General features: G+C 62.8%; 2 protein-coding genes across 4 annotated transcripts; one reads left to right on the top strand and one right to left on the bottom strand.

Annotated features, from left to right (window-relative positions):
• Nucleotides 1-1,963: 1,963 nt before the first annotated feature.
• On the bottom strand, nt 1,964-8,604 carry LOC120299722 (insulin receptor substrate 1-like). Its single transcript, XM_039324830.1, has 3 exons — nt 8,220-8,604; nt 4,711-6,384; nt 1,964-2,591 (listed from the first exon to the last, which is right to left on the bottom strand). The coding sequence occupies exons 1-3, from the start codon at nt 8,572-8,574 to the stop codon at nt 2,584-2,586; spliced, it is 2,037 nt and encodes a 678-aa protein (XP_039180764.1). The 5' UTR covers nt 8,575-8,604; the 3' UTR covers nt 1,964-2,583.
• LOC120299723 (rhomboid-related protein 4-like) lies at nt 8,376-17,334 on the top strand. Of its 3 annotated transcripts, none has more exons than XR_005554476.1 (4): nt 8,376-8,517; nt 8,900-9,362; nt 16,026-16,161; nt 16,878-17,260. XR_005554476.1 is itself a non-coding variant. In XM_039324831.1 (3 exons), exons 1-3 carry the CDS (start codon nt 15,478-15,480, stop codon nt 16,957-16,959), a joined length of 576 nt encoding a protein of 191 aa, XP_039180765.1. In that variant the 5' UTR covers nt 15,016-15,477; the 3' UTR covers nt 16,960-17,334. The 3 variants fall into 3 exon arrangements, 1 of the variants encoding a protein (XP_039180765.1); XR_005554475.1 differs by having other exon boundaries at nt 8,401-8,517; nt 8,820-9,362; nt 16,878-17,252; XM_039324831.1 differs by lacking the exons at nt 8,376-8,517; nt 8,900-9,362 and adding an exon at nt 15,016-15,835 and having other exon boundaries at nt 16,878-17,334.
• The last annotated feature ends 6 nt before the right edge of the window (nt 17,335-17,340 follow it).

Raw genomic sequence — 17,340 nt, 5'->3', positions numbered from 1 at the left:
TCCTCCCAGGGGAGGTTCAGGCCCGACTCCCTTGAGCCAGACTTTGGCCCTGCCAAGCCCTGGGCCTCCTTCCCCGCTCTGGGGGGGCCCTGGGGAGGTCTCTGGGGAGGACAGATCCCATTTGTAGCCGTTCTGGTCCCAGCCAGTTTGAAACTCTGGACAGCTCCCCCCCCCAGTATAAGAGAGCTTTGTGGGGGCCCTACCCCCACTTCCTCCCCAGCCTTATCCCCCGTGGCCCCACTGCAAATGTATCCCTTGGGGAGCCCCACAAGGGCCTAGGAATTGGAGCATGGAGGGCCAGCCGTGGGTCCCTGTCTCCCTGAACAGCCCCCCCCAAAGTCACCCCAGGAGCTGCTCCCCCTTTAAAGTCAGAGGTTCCCCATATGGGGGGGAAAGAGCCCCCCCGGCTGGGGCTCCTTGCAATCCTAGGTCACACTGCCTTTGAGAAAGAGCTTTTGCCTTGTGCCCCACGGATTCGGGACCCTCCTCGGTTGACGCCCTTTCCTTGCTTGCTGGAGACCCCGGCCCGGCCCCCTTGATGCAGGGGCTGCTCTCCCCCCAACAGGACTGCTACTGGGAGGAGGTGGGCAGGACCACAGAATGCAACCCCCCCCCCTTTGGACGGGTAGGGGAGACAAGCACCATGGGGCAAGCGGTGTCCGGGGGCCTCTTTATTCCGCCCTGCCCGGAGATCACGTCCCTCTGCGGCTCCTCCGCCGCCGCTCCAACCGGTGCAGGTGGCGCCACGTCTTCTCCATCACGGCATCCAACAGGTGCAGCGCCTCCATCAAGGCCGCTTCTTCCGGGTCTACTCGCCGGGGTGTCGCCTCCGCTTTTCCTGGATTCTGAGGAAGAACAGGCTGCGGCTGAGGAAGGGGCTGCCGTGCCCAGGGGGCTCTGGTCAATGGTGGCCCTGCCCTTTGGACCCCCTCCCCCCGGATCCCTGCGGCCCTCGCGTTGCCCACCTCCGAGTACGTCTTGAAACCTTCATTTTTTCCAGGCGTCAGTGGGGATTTCGGGGGGGGGCAGGAGGTGCCAGGTGGAAATCTAATCGTGGTTTGCTGTGCCTGTTTTAACTTTGCAAAAGCAGCCAGAGTTGGGCAGCCCAGAAGTTCGACCCAGAGGGAGAAAAACGCAAAGGGAGTTGGGAGAAATTCATGAGGCGAGGAGTTCCACCAGCCAATTTTCCTTTGAATGTAACAGGGTCAAGACTGCTGACAGAACTGAAGATCAGGTTGGAGGTTTGGGGAGATTCGTGGGGGTCTTGAACTGAATCCCACCAAAGCACGGGTGCTCAGTTCCCCCCGCTGGGGGTCTCAGTGCAGGGAAGGCCTGGCCAATGCAAGGGTGCGGCTGGGGACCCTGCCCTGCTCTGACCTGTCTAGATGTCCAGAGCTTCTGGGCCGGGGGATGGATGCTGTGGGGGGTGTGCTCTTCTCCGCCCCCCCCCAGGGCCTCACCTGCTGGGCGCGGAGGAACTGCTGGAGGAAGAGGCCGATGGAGGAGACGGCAATCACGGCCAGCATGGTGACGATCACCCAGTAGGCATACCACAGCAGCGCCTGGCTACTGAGCGGGAAGCCCCCGGGCATCTGGGAAGGGTCGAGGGTCTTCCCAAAGGGGGCCTCCAGACCCCCGTAGTACCAGCCGGGCCGCTGCGACCGGCCCAGGCGCCACAGAGTGCAGTTCATCAGGAGCCCCACAGCCCAGCCAGCGGCTCGCCCCATGGGTGTCCACACACAGAGCCTCGGGCGGCTGTTCTGAGCCGCCTTCCGGAACCCCCGCCCTGGTCTCCAGGCAACAAGGGGGGCCCTCTGTCTCCTGGCACCCCTGACCCCTGTCAGTCACTCTGGAGGGTTGCTGGGGAGGTGGGGCTGAGCCCAGAGCAGGGGGAGGCAACCTTGGCGCTTTTACCCAATTGTGGGTTTTTTTTGGGGGGGGGGAAGACATCAAGACTCCAGCCTTTTTCTTCCATATTTAAAAATAGCTTTTATTTTAAAGGCCAGAAAGCAGGCACTGAACGGAGCACGGTCTCTTTGGCCAGCCCAGACAATGGGGGGGGGGTCTGCGCCCACCAAAGACACCAGCAGGGCTGGGCCTGTGCAAAATGCAGCAGCAGCAGCAGCAAAAGGGGGGGTGTCGACCAGCCTTGCATGTGAATGCAGGTTATATTTCATGGGGGGGGGGGTCTGCAGGGCGTACCGAGGTTACAAGTCTGAGGGGCCCAGTGGGGAGGGGGTCCCAAGGCACAAAACCACGGCTGCTTTCACACACGGAGGGTCCCGGAAGCAAATCTGTTCCTTTCCGTCCTTCCCAGCAACCGTTTGGGGGTCGTCCCCCTTCTCTTTGCACACCCTGAAACCCAGGGCCAGACCCCCCCTCCCCCAGTTCCTCTTTGGTGTGTGTGAGGCACAGGAACAGCATCGCAGGAGTCCTCTGGGGGAGGGGCAGCAGCACTCCCCCAAAAAAACTTGGCATCGCCACACGGCCTGGGGGGGGGCAGGAAAGGAGAACTTGTCCAGCCCCAGAGGGAGACCGGGGGGGGGGGAGGCGATCCGATGCCCAGCTGCCTTGGCCAGGAGGTCAGATTTCTGGAAGGAAAGCAAGAGAGTTTGCAATGTCACAAAACATACATAAAGCCATTAAAAACTTAAAAAAGCATCAAAACGTTTTGGCAATGCAGGTTGTCCTCAGGTTATGACCATGATTGAGGTTGCTAAGTGAGTCGTTTCTTACAAGTGACTTTTGCCCCAGTTTACAACCTTTCTTGTCACGGTTGTTAAGTGAATCACTGTGGTTGTTAAGTGAGTCACACAGTTCTTAAGTGAATCCAGCTTCCTCACGGACTTTTCCGGTCAGCAGGTCGCAAACGGGGATCACGTGACAAAACACACACCCCCCGGACACAGTGCAACCGTCATGTGAATTGGCAAGTATCTGAATTTTGATCACATGACCATGGGGGACGCCAGTCGTCTGAAAAATGGTCATAAGTCCCTTTTTCCCGTGCTGTTGTAAGTTAGAGCAGTCACTAAATAATAATAATAAAGTTGGAAGGGACCTTGGAGGTCATCTAGTCCAACCCCCTGCTCAGGGAGTAAAGCCTATACCATTTCGGACAAATGGCTGTCCAGTCTCTTCTTAAAAACTTCCAGTGTTGGAACATTCACCGCTTCTGGAGGCAGGCGGTTCCACTGGTTCATTGTTCTAAATGTCAGGAAGTTTCTCCTTAGTTCCAGGTTGCTGAACTGTTGTAAGTTGAGGACTATCTGTATTTTATTTTATTTTTATTGTGTTTTATTATTTTTGTTAATTCCATTAAACGTATGGGTCACCCCTCTGACTATGAAGTGAATCTGGGCAGCTTACGAGGTCACAAATCCTGACATAAAATAATTAAAAACATCCAAACATTGGGCAATAATTGAACAAATGAAGTTAAAACGTTAAAAAAAAAACATCTCTGGTTTGGCTCAAAAGGAGAGCCTCCCACTCGAAAAGGTTGGGACTCCCAGCACAGACCCTCCCTGGAGACCCTCCCCTAATTGTGCAAGTGCATAGGTCAGAGGTCTTCAACCTGTGCTGGCTCAGGAATTCTGGGAATTGAAGTCCACGAGTCATAAAAGAGCCAAGGTTGCCTACCCCTGGCATAGATGGACAAGACTGGACCGCCCAAGACCCCACGGACAGCCCGGCTGAAGTGGCTGACCCCCCCCAGCAGAGGCACCCCAGCCAGGCACACCCGACTCCAGACAACAAAGTTTGCCAGGGGGGAAAACCCACTCACCGGCCCTTCTGCCCCATTCATTTGAATGTGGGGCAAGGTGGACTGCAGCAGACCCCCCCCAATAGCTGGTGGAGACAACAGTGGTCCCACAAGGAAAGGAAACTGCCTGAGCCTCACATTCCCTACAAAACGGCAACATCCGAAAGCCCAGCAACAACTGGGAAACGGCCGTTCCTCGGGCAAGGCACTCTGCACGCCCTCAGGGGGCATTTTACACAGGCCCAACACAAAGCAGCCAGAAGGGTGGTTTCAGAAATGCTGTCCCCCCCCCAAAAAAAGTGAATGGCTGGGAGTTTCTGAAGACCCCACAACTTTCGCTCTGGCCAAGCAAGGGGGGAGGCGGCATGAAATGGCCCCTGGCGCAGGAGGAGGGCCCCACAGGGGGGCATGGGCAATTCCACAGGGCTGAGGGCACAGAGCTGTCTCTGTTTGGCACACCTGCCCCACCAGCCCGGCGCCTGGAAGGAGCCTCCACTTTGCCTTCCACCCACCCACCCCGTTTCCTGTTTCCTAACAGCTGGACGGGCCAGCTCTGTGGCACCCTAAAAGAGCTGCTCTCAAACACACCCACCCTGCCTGGAGGGCACATTCAGTGGTAGGCAGCACCTGCCCCCCCCCCCCCCAGACCGCCTTCGCACGCCAGGGGAGGGGGCTATGCGAAGGGGCCTGGCTCCTGCCAGGAGGCTCCCTCGGGGCACCCAAGTGGGGGCTGGCAATCCTGGTCCACGGCAGCCCAGCCCAGCAGTCTAGCCTGGGGTAGGAGGGACTTCGCCCCAATAACTTGTGCAGGATGGGGGGGAGTCCTAAAGTGCCCAAAGCCTGGAGCTCTTCACCATCTCAGCCGGAGACTTGAATCCAGGCCCCGCTAGGAGATGCTGCTGGTCAGCAGGTTTAGCCCAAGCCAGCCCCACCCGCTCCCTTACCTGCAGGCCCCGGGGGGCTGGCCTCCGGCCCCAGCAGCTCTCCCAGGCGCTGGAAGTCGATGCTGGCGTAGCTGTGGGGTGGTCCCGCCCGGCAGGGGCCGGCAGACAGGCGGAGAGGGAGGGCCCGGCCCGGGGCAGCCTCTCTGGCCAGGTCGAGGTCGATGTAGTTCAGCCCTCTCTCCCTTGGGGCCGGGTCCGGGAGGGTGGCCTTCCCCTCGGTCTCACAGCCACACCTTGCAAACGGGGGCCCAGGTGCCAGCCCAGTGGGGCCTTCAGGCGCTGGCACCTGGCTGGCATCAGCTGGCGTCCTTCGGAGAGCCAGGTTGACGTAGCAAGACGTGGCTTCCTTGGGACCTCCAGGCGGGTCAGCAAACAGGCCGAGGGGGCAGCGGGCAGCCTCCTCCAGGCTCTCTGAGCTGGTGGACGAGGAGCAGGACAGGCGGCGGGGGGCGGCGGGGAGCCAGGGGGCTCTGGGGCCACACCTGGAGGAGGGTGGCGGGGAGAAGGCTGGAGGGGGGCCCAGGAGGGGCAACAGCAGGCTGTACTCCACGGAGGCATCTGGGGCCCCCTGCCTGGCTGGGGACATGTTCACGTACTCACCGGGCGGAGACTTGCTCTCCCCGCCCCCCGTGGCCCACTGGCCCATCCCGTCCGGTGAGCAGCTCCTGCTGGGGGACATCAGCATGTACCCCCCACCCTCCCGCGGGGGAGAGACGCTGCTGGGCGTCATTGGGACATAGTCCTGCTCCTCGGGGCCCAGGGCCGCCCCCGGCAGCATGGCCATGTACCCGGGATCGCTGCCCTGCAGGTTCAGTCCTTCGGGGTAGCTGGTTGAAACCGTGGCAGGCTTGGCGCTCTGCCTGCGACGCAGGAGGCCGGGGGTGCCCTTGCACAGCGCCAACGGGGGCAGGGATGCCCGCTTGTGGGCCAGGCCTCCCAAGGGCCACTTCGGCAGGCCGGCCTCCTCGGGGGAGGCCCGCTGGCCCATGCTGATGTAGTCCAGCTCCCCGTCCACCACCATGGCGCTCAGGGGGTCGGGTGTGCTGGGAGGCCGCAGTTCCCCTGGGCTGGAGCCACCTTCGTCGGACGACATGGCGCTGTAGTCGCTCAAGGAGTCCGGCTTCCTGCCTGCCGGCTTCTTTTGCCCCGAGGCCCCTGTGGAGCCGCGACCGAAAGAAGGCGTGCCCCCCTTGGGGCGGCTCCTCCACGGGAAGGCCCGTTGGCCGGGCGGCGGGTTGCTGTGGGACTGCCGGCGTGCCGGCACCAAGATGGGCGTGGAAGGCAGCGCCTGGGCCCTTCCGTGGCCCCGGAAGTCCTCGCTGAGGGCCTTCATTGCCTCCAGGATGGTCTCGTGCATGTTCTGGGCGACCACCAGGTCCTCCACCTGCATCCAGAGCTCCCCAGGCCCCGTGGCCGACGAGCGGCCCACCTCCATGAAGAAGTAGTTCTCCGAGTGGCCGCAGCGCCGGATGTTGAGCAGCTGCAGGACCAGGGCGGCCTCGTCCGAGTTCAGCCTCACCAGGCTGACCGTCTTCTCGGCCAGGCACAGTAGGTGGAGGCCGGCCAGGTTCCGGGAGTGGCCCAGGCCCCTTGGCCGCAGGCTCACCTGCCAGACTTCTTTGAAGGCCGGGATGGGCTGGGCCGCCTCGCCGTCCCCCTCCGGGGGGGCTGTACCTACGAGGAGCAAAGGCCAGCGTGAGAGGTGGGAACGAGGGGCTGGGAAGGCAGGGACCCTCTTAGACACCCCACGTCTTCTCCGTGCCCGGCCAACCTATCCAGAGGAGGCACCAGACGGGATCCAGCGTGGCTGTACAAGAAAGCACGGCGAGCCTCTGGCCCCCCCAAGGGAGTCCAAGGAGACGCCCCCTCCCCGTCCAAGGAGGGGGGTGGAAGCCCAGCACCCCCAGCAAGCTGTCCCTCCAATCACGTGGAGGACGGGGGAGGGGCCGTTGCCAGGGAGACCTCAGGGCTGGATCACTGGCTGGCAAGTGACCGAGCTGGTTCCGGGAAGCAGCGAGGGGGGGGAGAGGCGGAAGAGGGCCTTGGGGGGGGGGGGCGTGGGGCACAAGGGGCAGTCAGAGCATCTTCACCACACGGCAGCCTGTGGGAGCTGCTCCGAGGCTCAGCCCTGCCCCTCCCTTCCCTCCCTTCCCCTCCCCTGCTCTCCCGGAATAGAACACTTTGTACCCAGCCCTACCTGTGCCTGGGTGTACACATGAGCAACACACACACACACACACACACACATACAGAGGCAGCACACCAGCAAGAGGGGGTGGATGGTTGCTGGCCAGGGAACCGAGACAGAAGCTGTGGCCGGCCAAGGGAGGCCTCTGACTTGGTGGCCAGCAGCAGTCCAGCCTCCCTGGAGCAAAGTCCAGGTTTCCCCCTTCCTCCTCCCTGCAGCTGGCCTGCCTCTGGTGGCCGAGAGCCTGAGGCCCTTCCCAGCCTGGCCACAGAAGCGGTGCCAGTTCCTCCTTGGAGCACTCCGGGCACAGCAGCGACTCGGGCACGGGGGCGACTCGCCCAAAGGTCTGGAAGGGCCCTTTGCTCTCGGCTGCCGTGCACTGAGTTTCTCCCGGGGCGGCTGCAGCGAGACTGGCCAGCCCAACACCCGAGGCAGGCAGAGAGAAAGCAGAGTGGCCCTTCACGGTGGATGGGGCGGCCTGCTCCAGCATTTAGCAGGCCTTCCGCGAATCTGGTTCCAGTGTGCCAAACCCCTCCTCCACGGATGGGCACGGGAGGGCTCTGGGGTCTCCATGCGGTCAGGGACCCGCCCCCCAGAGCCTCTGCTCCCACAGCTGACAATCGGATGCCCCAGCAGACTCGGGGGAGGCACAGACCGAGAATGGTCCAGATGTTGAGAGGCTCCCCTGAATTATAAGCACCGCTGGAAGGCCCAGGAGGGGGGAAGGGATGGGCACTCCAGAGGCACCTGGAAGGGATTTGCCCCAGTCAAAGGCCTGGGAGTACGGGGGGGTTCCCAGCACTGAGGCCCCCTGGGGGTCTGGCCAGGTCCTCCTGGTAAGGAAGTGCTGGGGGGGACGCTCGGTAAAGCCAGGAGCCCGGTGGGGAACGATGGGATCTGGGTTCCCATATCTGCAACACAACAGCTTTGTTTCTATGCCTTCCCACGTGCACTCCAGCCACGCAGCAGCCACCAATCTCTGGGGGGGCTCCTGGCATCAGCCCCCAGGGGCCAGGAAGGGGGCAAAAGCGCAGCCAGAAAAACATCTGGAGCATCCTGGCCATGAACAGACAGCCCCTCCCAGGAGGGGAGGATCCCCGTGGATCCCTCGCTTCTTCAGAAGGGATCCCCAGAGGGAGCCAGGCTGGCACTGAGGCTCAACCACAATGCCCCTCATTCTGGTTAGCACGGCTCAAGCCCTGCCAGAGGGCTGATGGGTGCTGCTTCCCTCAGTCTCCTCCAGGCGGCAACTTTGGCTCTTCCAGAGACTGCTGGGCCCCCCCCCCCGGGCAACCCTCCACTGCCTCCCCCCCCGACTCACCCTTGCCGTGCAGCTCCACCAGGGCCAGGTACCAGGCCTGCTGCTGCTCGGCGCTCTCTGCAGCCACGCCAAAGGTGCCCTCACGGCCACAGAGGACGATCAGGTGCTGGTGCCGGGCATCTGCGCGCTTGTTGATGGTCAGCATGCCGCCGAGGAAGAGGGTCTTCTTGGGGCGCGAGCAGAGGCCCCCGGCCCGGAATTTCTTCTCGTTCTCATAATACTCCAGTCGGGGGGGCCCTCGCTCCCCCCCACAGCGCAGCACAAAGTAGCGGCGATGGCGGGATTTCTGCTTGCGCAGGTACCCGCACAGGCGGATGTCGGCAAAGAGGAGGGGGTCGCTTCCAGGGTCCATCATGGGGGAGCCGAGGGGAGGGGGAAGCCAGGGGGGCCGTCAGCCCAGGAGGGCAGCCACTCTGCATCCCTCCTGGGCAGCCTAGAGCAGAAGGGCCCTGCCTGGGGGGCCACGCAGGAAAGGCCCTTCTGCCCAGAAAAATATGCCGAGGACCACCGGTGGGTGTCCAGAACACCAAGAAGGGGGGGGGGGCTCGGCTCTCCTCTGCCGCAAAAGACCCCCTCTCCCTTTCCTCCCACCCACCTCAGCTTCGCTGCACAAATCTCAGGTGCTCACAGCCGCCTTCCGCCTCGCTTCCGGCCCGGAAATTATTCGTTTCTCTTTCCAGAGGGAAAAACAGCTGCTCAAGGAGCTCGCGAAAAAGAAAGCAGAAAAGAAAAACCAGGCACCCCAGGACGGCTGGGGGGACCTGCCAAAGGCCCCCAATTCGTGGCAGCCGTCGAGGGATCTTCCCACAAAGCCGGATTTACGCCCTTCGCCTGCGGCGGAGGTTCTTCTTCGCGGCTCCAAAGTTTCCTGGGTTCGCAAGAAGTTGGAGTTTAATAAAAGTCACATGCAGAGCGGAGGAGAGGAAGGAAGGAAAAAAAAAAAAGGCAGAAAAATAAATATCAGCCGTCCCAGCTTTCCTCCATGCGGTCGTTCTGCGGTTTTGTAAACTCAGCAGCCATTAAAAAGAGCGTCGCTGGCTCCGGCGCCCGTCGCCCTCCGGGAGCCGCGCGGAGGAGCGAAAAATCCAGTTTTTCAGGGCGCGGAACCCCTGGCGGAAAAGGGCAGAAGGGAAACAAGGTCAGGTGCGTCGTCGGGCCAAACCTCCCCGCGCATTTCACGGAAGTCCTTCGCGAAAAGAAAAGCGGGGGGGGCGGGGGGGTCTCGGGGCCCTCACGGAGAGGGCTCGGCCAGCCGGGACTCTCGAGGCAAAACGTCAGCAGTGGCTCTCCGGCAACGGGGACCCGCTTAGCAGCCCTCCGCGGCCGCCCGGCCTGTCCAAGCGCCCTTTCGCCAAACGGGGGGGGGGGAGAAGGGAGAGCCCCCCCTTCTTCCGCCTAATAAAAGGGGCAGCCCTGCAAGCCGGCCCGGCAGACGAGCGGAGCGGAGCGGCGCAGAAACCCGACTCCGGCCTCTCCCCGGGGCCCCACAGTGGCCGCGAGGAGGCGGCGTCGGGGCGGGGACCGCGGAACCCACCTCTGGCTGCGGAGGGGACGAGCGCACCTCTCCCGCGCCCGAAGTCGGCCGGCCAGGCGGAGGGGCCGCTCGGCGTGGCAGGCAAGACGCCCCCCCCCCGCCGGGCCGGCAGCAGCACTTGGAGCCCGCCGCCCCCCCGCCTCGTGCCAAGCCCGTCCTCCGCCCCGGCCCCGGCGCCCGCCCCGACCGACCCACCGGCCTCGGGGCCCCGCAGCCCTTGCTCCGGCCGCCCGGGGAACCCGGGCTGGGCGCCCCTGCGTGGCTGCTGCCTCCTCGGGCGCCTCCAGCAGCGGAGGGCCCGGGGCACACGCGGGGCTCCGGGAGGCGGAGGGCCAAGCGGGCGCCGCCGACCCGCCCTGCTCCCCCGGGCCGACTTTATACACATCGCTGCCGCAGCCCGGGCGGGCCGCCGCCGCGGTCCTAGCGCCCCCGGACTGGCGTCCTCCCCGGGACGCGAGTGGGCGCCCCCTCCCCTCCCTGCGCGGAAGCCGCCGGCTCGGCCGCCGTTCCCAGGAGGCGGGATTCGTTGGGCAAGGCCGGCCTAACCCGCCAAGCCGACCCGAATCGTGCTCGGCGCGTCCGGGTCCGCGCCTGGCTGGCACCTCGCGCCCTGGGGGAGGGGCTCCGAGAATCCCTAAGCGGCCGGGCGAGCGGCGCTCACACGAGCGGGCCTTGACGGGGCCTGGCCTTCTCACGCCCCGCTCCCCGAAGGAGAGCGACTCCTCCCACGGGGCTTATGGGTCCCCCGCGGAGCCTCTTTCGGGGCCGGGGCCTCCCCCCGAGACGGCGAGTCCGCCCGACGGCCTCGGATCGGGGGCCGGCCCAACCCAGCTTGGCGACCCCTCGGGTCGTGCGGAACTCGCGGCCACGCGCCTCGGCGCAAAAAGGGCCCCGCTGGCGGGACTCGAGTTACTTCGGTTTAAGGACTTGAGCGGTTGGCAGGCAGGAGCTGCGGGGTAAAGCGGGGGGGGGGGCTGGGGGCAATAAGCAGCCGGAATGAGCGGCAGGCGCGCCCCCCACCCGGGGCAGGGCCGTTCCCCACGCAGCCCCCGCCGGGCTCCCCCCACGTCCCCGGGTCGGACGCCGACTCGGCCCGCCGTGCAGACGGGGAGCGGGGGCCGGGAAAGGGGGCGGCCGGCTTGGCGAGGAGGCTGCTCACAGCCAGCCCGAATGGACACGGGGATTTTTTCGCGCGAAGCTCCTGCGGGCTCCGCGGCTTCGCCCGGCCTGCCTGTCCCGGGGCCGTCGAGGGGAAAGCGGCGCAGCGGGCCCCCCGCGTGGGCGTGGGGATGTGGCGTGGCGGGGAGAGCCCCGCTTGGGCGTCGTCGCTGCCGGCCAATCAGAGGCGGCCCCGGTTCTCCGGCCAGCTGAAGCCACGGCCCGGCCAATCGGGAGCGCCTCCTTGCTCCCGCCCCCTCCGTCCCCGGCCGCCTCTTTCGGCCGCTGGCTCCGCGTCTGCCGGAGGGAGGAAGGGAGGGAGGCGGGCGGGGCGGTGGTGCGGGTGGGGGCACCGGAGACCCGAGTTCAAGAGCTTGTAATGTGAGCCTCCCCCGAGTCCGGATTCTCCTTCGGAGGCCGGAGAGTTGCTGCGTCCTCTGGTGGCACAACAACCCCGCGGGGTGGGCCGGGCCGAGAGAGAAGGCCTGGCTCAACCTCACCCAGGGAGCTTCCATGCCCGAGGATGGCTTGCCCGCTTCCGTGCTCCCTGGTATCCGAAGGAGGTCGGATGGGTCAGAAAGGGCTTTCAATCAATCCATCAGAAGAGACTGGAAGGGACCTCGGAGGTCTTCTAGTCCAGCCCCCTGCTCAAGTAGGAGAACCTATACCATCTCCGACAAGTGACTGTCCAGTCTCTTCTTAAAAACCTCCAGTGATGGAGCACCTACGATTTCTGGTGGCAAGCTGTTCCACTGGCTAATTACCCTCACTCTCTTTAATCCCAGGTCGCTTCTCTCCTTGATTAGTTTCCAACCATTGCTTCTTTTCCTGCCTTCGGGGAATAAGTGGACTCCCCCCTCTTCTTTGGGGCAGCCCCCCAAATACTGGAACACTGCTATCCTCTCCCCCCTATTTCTTCTTTTCTTTAGACTAGCCAAACCCAAGTCCCGCAGCCGTTCTTCGTATGTTTTGGTCTCCAGGCCTTGGATCCTCTTTGTTGCTCTTCTCTGAATTTTTTCCAAACTCTCAACATCTTTTTTGTCATACGGTGACCAAAATTGGCTGCAGGATTGCAGTTGTGGCCTCACTAGGGCTTTATAAAGTGGTACTGATATGTTGTGTGATCTTGATTCCATGCCTCTGTTTAGGCAAGCCAGGACCGTATTTGATGCTGCTGCACATTGCTGGCTCGTGGTCAAGGGATCGTCCACTAGGACTCCAAGGTCCCTCTCACAATTTCAGACAGGTGGCTGACCAGTCTCTTCTTTGTTTACGTTGCAGAAGGAGGGATCAGATCCTTCCAACAAACTCTGATTCCTCACCAAGATGACCAGATATGATTCTACGATTATTCAAACTCTACATGACTCACAACAATAAAAATAAAAAACATAAAACCTATGGAAGATGAAAGATGGCAAGACCCGTGGGCAGAAGGATCTTCCCAGCCTCAATGCAGGCTGCCCCCCCCCCAAGAGCCAGTTCTTCTCAGCTCTTCAAGCGGCAGCAGGGGGAGGGCGGATCCAAAGCCTTCCTTGTGTTCCCACCAGTCCGAAGGGGGTCAGGCTAGGAAGCTGGGGGGGGGGCAGGAGCCTGGGCACCCCGCTTTGGGAGGCAGCTTTCCAGCAGGGTGTTCAGGCCCAGATGAGCTGAATGGCAGCTGACGGTTGTGTAATTGGAGGTTGTGTTGTTGCAGCCAGCAGAGAGAGGGCAGGGAGCGCCCAGCCAGCGCCCAGGGAGGCAGGCGCAGTGGCGTTGCCCGGGCAGCCACAGAGGGTGGCCTCTGTGGCTGGGAGCTGGCAAAGAGCCCCGGTGAGACACCCTTCAGGCGGCCTCCTCTTGGCCCCCCCCCCTCCAGCCCAGCAACTGCAATTCCCTGTTTTTCCGCTGCAGCTGCGGTCAAGAAAATTCCCCTCTGCAGAAGGAATGGAAAGAGAGGGTTTTGGATATGGCAAATCGCGAAAAATAATTTAGGGGAGACGGCAGGCTCCCCGTGGTGGGTGGAGGGTCCCAGGATCAAAAGGATCCCACCTTTCCGTCTGCAGCTGGGGGGGGGAAGGAAGTGGAAGGGGCAGGCTGGCCCCCTTCACCAACCCCCCCCCACGCTAGGGAAGGACAGGCCAAGGGCGGAAGGGCAGTGTTTACAGCAAACAGTGGCCCCCGATAAGGAAGGCCTCTCTGCCCCCTCCCAGCCGTGAAGACGTGCCTGCCCCTGCCCCCCCCCTTCTCCAGCCTAGACCCTACCAAGCCACAGCACGCCCAGGCTGACTCAGCTTGGAAGAGTCACCCTTCGCTTGCTGGTGGTGGTGGGTGGCCAAGGGGTTCAGGCCCCACTCCCACCCCGGGACTCCTTTGGTCGAGGGGGGCTTCAGGCCCACCCACTCTGTGTAGGGTAAAAGGGCTGTGGGTTAACGGGGGACCCATGTTCCTCCCACTGAGAGAAGCCACTTTGCATTCATGCCCTCCAATGGATGCCTGCAGCAATGGGGGGGGGGCAGGCCCCTCTCAGGAGGCAGAGAGGCTGGGGAAGGGGAGGCTGCGACCCACCCAGGGGGTGGGGGGAGAGAGCTGCAGAGGAACATGGATGCAGGAATCCACGCCAAGGGTTTATGGAGCCCACATCTGATCATCTCCACGGGCTTCACGGCTTGGAATGGGAAGCTCCCCCTGCCATGCACTGCCCGCCTTCTCTCTGCCTTGGGGCAGGCTGAGGGGGGGCTCTCCTCTCGGGCTTCATGGGGGAGCCTAAATTAAGAAGCCATGTTGTTCCTGTGTCGTGGCTCTGCTCAGTGTTGCTCAGACCGAGCGCCCACCCCTCCTTGCCCCCGGGTGAGAGGGAGACCCCGGGTCAGGTAGCTCAAAACAGATGAGCCTCGAGGTCTCCTGGCACGGCAGACGCAACCCCTGAGCGCATGTGTGTGTGGGGGAGAGACATTTGCTGCTTCCTTGGGGGCTGCCCCCTCTGGCCTTGGGTCTGGAGCAGCTTCAGGGCTCTCTGTGGGCATATACAGACAGCTGAGCCTCCTTTGCTTGCTTTAGTTTCAGAGAACAAGCACAGCCACAGAAGATATTAAGCTATAAACCAGGATTAACAAGGCACAGCTCTGGTTAGGCACCGCAGGGGGCCCCACCATGCTGTGTCATACAGTGTCAGCCCAGACATGGCTACTAGCTTTCTAAAACCTGGTTAAGCGCCAACCCTGGTTCTGATTGAGACACGGGAGGACCTGAGTCTCCTTGAGATGCCAACCTGGCGTGGAGAACGGTCTGCCCAAGGTGAGCGGGCACAGCGTCCTTCAGCCCCCCCCCCCAGGAAGAGCCACCCTCCTCCTTCCCTGCCGCACACAAGTGGCCTCAAGAGACCCTTGCAGAGGCCGGGGGGATGTTTTGAGTCCCAACCCTGCCCTGTTTACTAAACCTGGCCTGTTGCCGGCTCGAGCCCCGCGTTTGTGGGCAAACACTCAGCTGTGATCTGGGCACGTGGGAAAACTGCCCTGATTACAGTCAGCAGGAGAAGCGAGCTTCCGGCAACTGGGATCTGACTTTCATTTGATTTGAGAGAGAGAGACAGAGAGAGAAAGAAAGAAAGAAGGAAAGAGAAAGAAAGAAAGAAAGAGAAAGAAAGAGAAAGGAAGGAAGGAAGGAAGGAAGAAAGAAAGAAAAGTGACACAAGAGAAAAAGAAAGAAGAGAGAGAGGAAGAAAGAGAAACAAAAACACAGAGAGACAGAGAAAGAAGGAAAGAAAAAGAGAAAGAAAGAAGTGACACAAGAGAAAAAGAGGAGAGAGAGAGGAAGAAAGAGAAACAAAAACACAGAGAGACAGAGAGAGAAAGAAAGAAGGTAAGAAAGAAAGAGAAGAAAGAAAGAAAGAGAAGAAAGAAAGGACACAAGAGAAAAAGAAAGAGGAAAGAGAGAGGAAGAAAGAGAACCAAAAACACAGAAAGAGAGACCGAGAGAGAAAGACAAAGACAGAGAGAGGGAGGCTCTTGCTGACCGCAAGCTGTGGCTGTTGGATCCACCACCCATTATGCTCAACCTGGGCAGCTGGGCTCCCTCCTTCCTGTACCCTGTGGGGAAGTGGGGCGTGGGGGGGGGGAGAGACAGGGAAAATCTGGGAGAGGACAGGTGGCAGAATCTGGTTGAGGAGGTGGTCCACAGGCGACCGGCACCCAGTGACACCTCTGTTTTTTGGAAAGAGGCAACTGCTAGGAAGGGCAGGCCCAGACTGACCGCTAAGTGGCTCCTGAGGCCGAGGGGGCAGGCAGACTGAGCCCCACCCTCACCCCCGCTGGACCCCAGCAGGGGCCTTTCTCAGAGGCCCACTGGCCGCAACTGGCCAGGCCACAAAAGCTGCCGCCCCGTGGACCCCCTCCCTGGCAGTCTCTCCAGAGGGGGCTCCCTTGATGCCCTGGGCTCCCAAGAATCCTGGCAGTCCTGGGGGCGCCTCAGAGGACCCCAGCCCCGAGGCTGGGTCTCGGGGTCAAAGAAGGGGGTCGCATCAGCTCTGAGGTCACAGAGGCCCTGTCTCCCCCTTGCCAGGCTGCCCAGCCGAAGAGAGGCTACCCCATGGTGCCCTGGGCCACCCTGGCCCTCGTGGCCACCAATGTGGCCTTCTTCTGCCGCCCCATCCGCCCCCCCAGCGGGGCCTGCCTGAGTGTGCAGTCCGTGTGGGGCCAGGGCCAGTGGGGCCGGCTGCTCTGGGCCCCCTTCCACCACCTGGGCCTCTTCCACCTGCTCCTCAACATGGCCACCCTCCTCTGGCTGGGCTGGGCCCTGGAGCAGGAGGTCGGCACCCTCCGGGCGGGGGCCCTGCTGCTGGCCCTGGCCCTGCTGGGGGGGCTGCTCCACCTGGGGCTCAACTCTCTGCTGGCGCTGGTGACGGGGCAGACGTGGTACCGGGAGCACTGCGCGGTGGGCTTCTCAGGTGCCGCCTCCCCCCCGGTGGGCTCCGAAGCCCAGGAGCGAGCGGGAGGGCATAGAGGGGGGCTAGCAGGGGGCTGGCCAGTGAGGAGAGGGCCCCGAGCCAGCTGTGGGTGCCAGAAGGGGCGGGTGGGCGTTGGGACCCCCCTTCCCTCCTGCCTCACAGGGGCCCCTCCTGTCCTGGTGCACCGCAGGGGTCCTCTTTTCCCTGGAAGCGATGGGCCGGCAGGCGGAGGCCTTCCCCGTGGCAACCATGGCTGCGGGCATCACCCTGACGACCAGGTGGCTCTGCGTTCTGGAGTGCCTGGCTCTGGCCCTCTTCTACCCCAGGTAAGAACCACTCAAGGCACCCCCCCTAGTCTGGCCACGGAGACCAGTCTGGGGCTTCCGGACTGCTCCCTCGCAGGGTGTGGAGAGTCCCCCCTTTGAGTGGGGCTCCGGGGCCTCTCCTCCCACCTGCCAGGCAGGCCTGACCCCCCAAGGCAGATGGGGGGGACCTCTCCTCCACGACTCCCTCCTCAAAGCCACCCCAACCCGTGGCCACGTGTGAAACTCGCGAGAAGCGGCCTTTTCCATCCGCCTAAGGGACCTCCTAGGCCAGAGGCCTCCGAGGAGAGGCGGGTGGTCCCGTCGGAGGGGCCTGGAGGCTTCAGCTCCCAGCCTGTGTCTTCAGAAGGGCCTTCAAGGCCGCCCGGCTCATGGGCAACCACAGGGGACCACAGAACGTCATTGTAGATTCCCCGACGCCTCTGGGCCTGGATGGCTTCCTGGCCACCTTGTGGGTTTAAAGGCAACTGGGCCAAGCTCTGGGAGGAGAGCGTCACTCCTGGCCAACGTAAGCCACTTGAGGAACCTCAAGAGATGTGGGTTGGGAGCCTCAAGACTGCTTCACCCCTTCCCCAAACTTGGGAGTTGTTGGCAAGAACCACTTAGGGGGAGACAGCTAGGAGGAGCCCCACCTCCAGGCTACCAGGGTGGGTGGGAGAGGGGTGTTGTGGTCCACAATCAAAGCCGCAAATGTGTCCTTGTGCTTCTCTCCCCCACAGCAGCTCCTTCACCGGTCACCTCTCCGGCCTCCTGCTTGGGCTGACTCTGTCCAGCACCGACCTGCTCAGCGAGATCATCTGAAGGACATGCCCCCCCCAGTCCCGTCCCGGCTCCGGGGTGGGCGAAGCAGGAAGAGGCGGCCAGGCACACCCTCCCCAAATATAGCCCTCCCCACGTGGCTCTGCCTCAGTGGTCTCTGTGGGTGGGGAGGAGCCACACTGGCCTCGCCCTCCAGCCGGCCCTTGCAATGGACCCCCCCCCCACAGCAGAATGTCAGGTTGGGTTCCTGGCAGGAGCTGCTCTGCACTGGCCTTCCAGCACAGGCGCCCTGAGGCCACTGCTGAAGGAAGGCCAGGACACCCCCTCCCCAATTGGCTCAGCCTCTAAGCCAGTGGTTCTCAACCTGTGGGTCGGGACCCCATTTGGGGTCGAACGACCATTTCACGGGGTCGCCAAACAACG

This window comes from Crotalus tigris, unplaced genomic scaffold (genome assembly GCF_016545835.1).
Source record: "Crotalus tigris isolate CLP2741 ecotype Arizona unplaced genomic scaffold, ASM1654583v1 scf7180000024309.744930, whole genome shotgun sequence".
In the NCBI taxonomy this organism is placed as follows: Eukaryota; Metazoa; Chordata; class Lepidosauria; order Squamata; family Viperidae; genus Crotalus; species Crotalus tigris.
The sequence above is the reverse complement of the archived record's forward strand: the minus strand, read 5'-3'. Positions and strand labels throughout refer to the sequence as shown.